Source organism: Populus nigra, chromosome 1 (genome assembly GCF_951802175.1).
Source record: "Populus nigra chromosome 1, ddPopNigr1.1, whole genome shotgun sequence".
In the NCBI taxonomy this organism is placed as follows: domain Eukaryota; kingdom Viridiplantae; phylum Streptophyta; class Magnoliopsida; order Malpighiales; family Salicaceae; genus Populus; species Populus nigra.
In genome coordinates this window covers 37,594,469-37,601,934 of record NC_084852.1, presented here as the reverse complement: position 1 = coordinate 37,601,934, position 7,466 = coordinate 37,594,469, and the positions used below count along the sequence as shown (strand labels likewise).

Here is a 7,466-nt window from a genome sequence, read left to right as displayed (position 1 = left end):
ATTGCTCTCTCTCTCTCCTATCTCTCTCTCTCTCTCTCTCTCTCCATTCTCAAATTCCTCCAGGCTCCCCCAACCCCATCTCTCTCTCTGATAGCCAACCGACGCGTCACACCCCTTCGCCTGTGGCCGTCAACGCCTCTCTCCACCTTTTAATCTGGTAAGCGATCAACAACTCCTTCCTCGTGATTGAATAGATTGCATATTTTAGGGTTTGAATACGTAGATTTAGTTAGATTTTTGGGAATAGGTTAATTAACAGTTTTATTTTTTGAAATCACAAGCCCTATTTTAGATTTTCAATTGGAATTTCGAAAATTTTCATTAGTTTTTATTTATTCAATTCGTTTATCGCAGATCAATTTCTATATTTCAAGATGCCGGCGACAGCAGGAAGAGTTCGCATGCCGGCGAACAACAGGGTGCACAGTAGTGCAGCCCTGCAGACTCACGGTATATGGCAGAGTGCAATTGGGTATGACCCCTATGCACCTAACAAGGATGACTCCAAAAAATCATCCCAGGAGAAGTCCTCCACCGCTGAGCCTGAAGGTGAGAATGCTTATGCCAGCTTTCAGGGTCTCCTGGCGCTTGCCCGTATTACCTCATCCAATGCTGATGAGGCTCGTGGTGCTTGTAAAAGATGTGGTCGTGTAGGCCACCTTGCCTTTCAATGTAGGAATTTTGTGAGTGTCAAGGATGGTGATAAAGAGAAGGATGCGGAAGCAGTTCAGGCTGCGGTTTTGTCTGGGTTGGAGAAGATAAAAGGGAATGGGAAACGAGTGGTTCAGGGTGAGGAGAGCGAGGATGATGAGGATGAGAGTGAGACTTCGGATTCTGAGGAGGATTCGGAGATTGAGAGGATTATTGCTGAAAGGTATGGTAAGAAGAAGAGTAGTGCTCTGGGGAAGTCATCTAGGAAGAAGGAGGACTCTGATGACGATGGTTCAGATTCTGGGAGGAAGAAAAGAGGAAGGTCGAAGAAAAGGAGGAGTAAGAAGAGGGGAAGTAGCGATTCAGAGGATGGGGATGAGGATAGGAGGAAGAGGAGGAAGAAGAACGAGTCATCAGATGAAGAGGATGATCGGCAACGCCGTAAGAGGAAGAGTAGGAAGGAAAAGAGGAGAAGGAGAAGTCATCGGCATTCTGATGATTCTGACTCAGATGAGCATGAGCATTCTGGTCGAAGGCACAAGCAGAAGAGCAGGAAGGCATCATCTTTGTCTGATCCTGATGCCTCTGGCTCTGATGATCCTCGGGTGGGAAGAGATACAAAGCGTTCTGAGAAGAAGATCAGGAAACGCCATCATGAAGATGATGAGTGATGTCTAGTTACGAAAGGTAACCTCTCATTCTTTAAGTTCAAGTCAAACACTCTAATCCTTGTCTTTTTCGTTTATGCCTTTTCGATTTGAACCTGTGGGCAATATCCTTGGAAAAGCGTAAACACTCATTGTGTCTTTTGCTTCGCTGTCCCTTCTCTGCATTGTATCTGTCAACGCATATTTCTTATCTCATATATTGTTAATAAAGTGGTTGGGGCACGTACTTGAGCGCTTGCTTTTTACTCGTGGCTGGATAGCATAATACTATTAGGTTCCTCTCGGCACGAGTTTCTGAGCAATCGAACTGATAGTGTCAGAAGTTTGAGGTGCTTTGGCTTTGGCAAGTTTTAATAGGTAGCATACAAATGTAATCAGCGAGTTGAGTTAAAGCGTAAGTGGATGGAAATGGGGAGTTGCAATTTTCGTATTAGGCTGTAAATCAATATGTTATGGATACTGCCGTCTCATCAATGAAAAGTGTAGTGCATCTAATTTGGTGGGAGATATAGAGGGGGGCATCACCATGTTACCTCCTTGTGTTATTGCTTAGCCCTTTCATTTCAATCAAAGTTTCTGCCCACTCCAGCATCTCCTAAAGTTATTATACGGTAATCTTTTCCCTGTATTCAACTCAAGTCTACAGTCACTTATCAGCCCTGCATTTTTAGATGACTTTTGGTTACCAAAAAAATTCCAATGAGTGTTTTCTTATCCCGAGGAATTGAAAGCCCTTCTCTTGGAATATAACAGCCTGTTTAGATGGGGTTTTAACGGCAAAACATGAAGGATAAGGGTGGAAAGATAGCTTTTAATCCAATTTTGGACAAGTTGGGCTGGAAAAAAAAATAGAGGGGAGCCAAGCGAATCAGAGACTCAAAACATTTTAATCAATCTTTACTGAATGTCTATTTTTCCCGTGTAAAAATTTAAAACTTTGAATCAATTCATTCATCTATTTGGTTGCATGATTTAAGATACTATTTTTCACGAGCAGACTATATTAAATTTCAGGATGAAGACTGCTTTGGAAAAGGATTTGCTCAATGGCGTATGGTAAAAAGTTATTCCGTTTTGCAGTACTATGGAGATGGTGATTGTCTACAAGATTCAAGGTATAAGTCAGCTGCAGTGGACGGACTGGAGCGCTGTTTATTTGTTGTCTTTGTTATCCGAGTATGCGAATATTTATCTATTCCAGATGTTAAAAAAAAAATTATGAATGTTTAAAGACTTGTATTCTAGGCATGCTGTGTTGTTCCCTTAAAAGCACCATTTTCAGTTTAGCTTGATGCACAGTAAGCAACGCAGAAAACCAATTGCATGATTCCTTGCTATTGTTTTTTTTTTTTGAAATGTATTAGAATAATTTATATTATTTTTTAAAATTTATTTTCGATATCTATATATTAAAATAATTTTTTAAAAAATAAAAAAAATAATTTAAAGCAAAAACAAATTATTTTTTTATATTACGCAATCATGCCGCAATAATAAGCTACCCCTCTCCTTGAAGGGGATGCATAAAACTTTGAGATAAATTGAAGATTTCAAAACTTAAAAGTGTTTTGTAACCAATCCCAAAACAAGACCTTCGAAGATTCATTCTATTCTAAGAACAGACAGTGATCTACTTGTTAGCTGTCGTTCTCTTTCACTTAGTTTACATAATTACTAGCTTTATTTCCCCCTTCGCAGTGCAGCAAAAACATATAGCGATAAAAATTGGATAAAACCCAACATAGCAGTTACTCGATCAATGTTGTGAACTTGATTGGATTTCAATTTTTTATTTCATTATACAATGATAAAAATAAACATACACGAGAAAGTCACCAAAAAAAATTTAAGAAAAAACGCCATGAAGGATGTACAAAAAGAATGCATGATAATATAATAAAAATAATGTTATAATCCTGTTAAAAAAATAAAAAAAAAGTATTTAAAAAAATAACACCGTTGATGTATTTTAATGAATTTTAGTTACAACATCAAGGCCAAAAAAATACAAGGCTCCTAGGCCTAAGTGGGCTAGCGTGTCTGGTCTATTGCTGAAGCCATTAAAAAAAAAAGCTAGACGTGTGGGTTATAAAATCAAACCTATTGTCTGACCATCATTTTTTTTCTTTTTTTTTAATGGATAAACCATGTGTCATCTACTGATAATATTGTGACCACCTCATGCAGTTAGAAATCAGCTCTCTACTTTTTGGATTCAACAAAGCTATTTTCACTATTTTATATAAAAACACCTAGGAAAGAACCCATAAACCTTAATAAAACTACATTTAAACTAAAATAATTAATATGTCAAAAACATAAAAAAATCATCTTGAATAAAAAAATACCAAGCCTTTATCTTCCTTTTCAACAATATTAATTATTTTAAAAACAAATAAACGGAACTCTTCCAGTTAAATAGAACTCATTAAGACCAATATCAACTTTTTTGTTACTGGAATGTGGACTATTAACCACTTTCTTTCTTCTTCGTTGTTTTTTTATTACTTTTTTCCTTATAAAATTCAAGATTAAAATATAAAATAAATAAAGCATAAGACCAAAATGTCAAAACCTAAAAACAATGATAAAAAATGAAGGAACTTTGGGTGCCAAAATTTTAAAATCCATACTTCATTAATCATGAAAAAAAAATTGCTTTTTTGTTTTAGTATCAAATTTGTTCTCCATAATTTCAATTTGTTTTAATAGGATAATGGATTCTACCTTGTTAAACAAAGTATTAACTTAATCTCTGGATATTTTTTTGACACCATGAAAACCTCATAGCAAACTAATCCACAAAAGTTAAACTAATCCACAAAAGTTATCAGGTCCAATTTTCAATTAACACAATATTAAATGACAATATTGAAAAAAAAAATCAATGACTGGAGTAGAAAATTCTTTAAATACAAAAAAAAAAACAAGAAAAACATTGTTCCAAATCACAGTGTTTTTTTGTATGGGTATATAATGTTTTCCTTCACCTCTTTATATTCTTTTATGGTGTGGAGAAACCTTAATCTAGCTTCAAACTATCATTTAGTATAAATTGAATTACAAAACTTTTAATTTTATTTCAAACATGATACATACTATATAACATCATCTTGAATCTATCCACTATTAATGATAAAATACTTTCAATTTACCTCATTAAAATAAACTTAAACTTAGATATACCTTAAAATATAATCTTAGCATCAAATCATGGTCAATTTTTCTTTTGTCCCCTACAATTCACTAACATGTAAAAAACAATCACAATGATTTGAGAGATAAATTATTCATTAATGACCTGACCTAGTGGGTTAATACGATGACTCATTGTCCCATTGTCTGGTGTAAGTCGGGTTGGTGGATAAATCTTTTTTTTTTATCAAAATAGCATTGTTTTTTTTGCTTTGTTTGTTAAAAAAACAAAAAGGTTATGTTGAACCATGTTAATCTCCTAGCCCACAACACGAGCTTTTGATCAGTTGTTGTAACTAAAGGTAGATTGGAGTTTTATTTTAATGTTTTCTTTAAAAAAACATTTAACGAGCATTTATAAAGTGGATATAATATTTAACTATCATTAACAATGGATAAATTATGGAGTGATGTTGTCTTATATTCATTGCACTTGATGCATAATTGATAAAATAAAATAAAATAAAGATAAAAAAGTGGTTTTTCTAGTTGTAAAACCTAGCCTAACATGGTGGGTCAATACGATGACTCGCTGTCTCGAGACTTGGTATGAGCCAAATTGATGAAAAAAATATGTTTTTTTTACCAAAATAACGCTGCTTCTAGCTTCTTTTTTTTTAAAAAAAATATTAGGTTGAACTAGGTCAACCTTGTAACCAACGACCCAAATTTTAGATTGACTCTTATAACCATGGGCAAACTATGGTTTATTTTGATGTTTCTAATAAAAACATCTAATTAGGATGAATAAAGTGGTTATAATATTTAACTATCATTAACAATATATAAATTAGAGAGTGATATTATTTTATATTTATTATACTTGATGCAGAATTGATAAAATCAAAAAAGTCAGGGATGCAAGTGACAATAGAGTAATTAATACTTTGAAATTAAATAAAGCTTTATTTAAAAAAATAATATTAACACAAACCAATTGAGGAGGGGAATTCATTACTCCTTGCCTCACAAAACATTTGAACAATGCTCCGTGTTTTTTTTATTTTTTTTTAAATTTTATCATTTAATATTGAATTTGCTTATCTCAGTCTTATAACCTGCGTGGGGACTCAATGTTCTCGTCCTTACAAAGCACAATTCACTTTAACAATGCTTTTTTTTTTCAGGTTTAATATTTTTTTTATTTTAATTTTATCCTTTAACATTGAGTTTACTTATCTTAATCTTATGACTTATAACACAAGTTTGACAAGTTAACTTGAGTTTCTCTCTTTTTTTCTAGTTAAAGTTGTTTTCCTCAATCTCATCCCTCACTATATGGTTGATTTGGAATTAAACATATATATTTTTTGTTTACTTTTTATGAGGTTATCGTAGTTTCATTACATAAGTTACGAGTTTGATAGGCTAACTCGAGTCTTTTTTTGTTTTTTTAATTGATATATATTTTTTTAATTTCATTATTCAACATTAGATTGATTTAGAATTGGGCCTCATAATTTGTTTTATTTTTCTTTCTACAGTGTTATCTCAGTTACATGATTCAGATTGTCGGTTTAGCATGTTAACCTAAGTTGTCTCGAATTGTTTGTTTTTTTGTTTTTTTAATTATATCTTTTTTAAAAAAAATTTCATCTATCAATATTGTGTTGATTATGAATTACGTTTCATGATTTGCTTCGATTTGCTTTCTATGGGGTTATCTTAGTCTCGTGATCTAAGTTACGGATTTGACAAGTTAACTTAGATTGACCTGGATCGATCAAATATGTTTTCATCTTAATATTTTTTTAAAATTTCATCTTGAATTTTTTTTTTAGTGAAACTATATTCTCTAAACCTATCAAGTTGACCAGATTATATCAGGTCGGTCCTTTTATGATTTAACATTTTTTTTTCTAGTAAAAAACACGTTATCAACAATTAGATATTTTTTAATGTCAAGAAAAAATGATATGATTGGTAGCGTAGTGCAGGTCAATGATTTAGTTGCTTTTCTAATACAAAAGGCTCTAGTTGGACTAATTATTGTTGATTTGTTTCATAGTTGTTAGATATGGTCCAAGATGTGGCTTGAGTTACTTGGTATTCAAATCAACTTATGGATCACCAAGTCAATTTTAAAACGATATCATTTTAGAAACAAATAAAAAAGATGATTGAAATTGACCTAAGAGGTCTCTCTCGAGTTTTACTACTTGACTATTTGGTCATCCAAGTTTAATTAAGTAAATGTTTGAAACTATTAAAAAAATTCAATTTAGACTAGGTTTTTTTTTTTAGATTGATGTGGGTGTCCGAACCAGCTTACGTGCACTTCGACTAATCCCACGGGTCGTAAAGTTAATGACCTTATAAGCCTCCAATGATTTTGAGCTTGTGAGACTCAAATTGATAATCTTTAAAACATAAACCTAACAACTAACCAGTTAAGCTACTTATCATGGTGATACAATAAGCCATACCGAATTTAATATCCATGGCTTGTATTATATCACATTTCTATTGCAATTTGAGCCAACCAAGTACTGCTTATTTGTTCGAAATAATAATAAAAAATATATTTTTAGGTTAACAGTAAATGGTGCAAATGTTAACGAGGCTAAGAGAGCAGGAAAGTTTTATGGGTTGCTTGGAAATAGAATAATTAACTTTTTGAAAAATTGGACCCAGGAAAGGAAAACTATAATATTTTATTCAAATATAATTTTTCTTCATCCAAAAAACTGAAAATATTCCGAGTTTGAAAAACATATTTTATATTTTCACATTTGTTTTACAAGTTTTCACTGTTTTTTCATATGAAAAAAAATGAACAATGCAATTTTTTTTATATTTTATATACAGACATTTTTAGCAATGCAAAACATTAATTGTTTTTTTTATATATTTCATACTTGGCTAGTGTCATGAATTTATTTTTATTATAAATTTAATATAAATATCTATTTTTTTAATTAACAAGTATAATTTTTTCATAGTAACTTTTGG

The 7,466-nt window shown here is 32.1% G+C and overlaps 1 protein-coding gene across 1 annotated transcript; it reads left to right on the top strand.

The window, feature by feature from the left end:
• Positions 1–2,567, top strand: LOC133674289 (CAX-interacting protein 4). The gene is made up of 3 exons (XM_062095338.1): positions 1–157; positions 355–1,338; positions 2,334–2,567. The coding sequence occupies exon 2, from the start codon at positions 375–377 to the stop codon at positions 1,320–1,322; it is 948 nt and encodes a 315-aa protein (XP_061951322.1). The 5' UTR covers positions 1–157; positions 355–374; the 3' UTR covers positions 1,323–1,338; positions 2,334–2,567.
• The last annotated feature ends 4,899 nt before the right edge of the window (positions 2,568–7,466 follow it).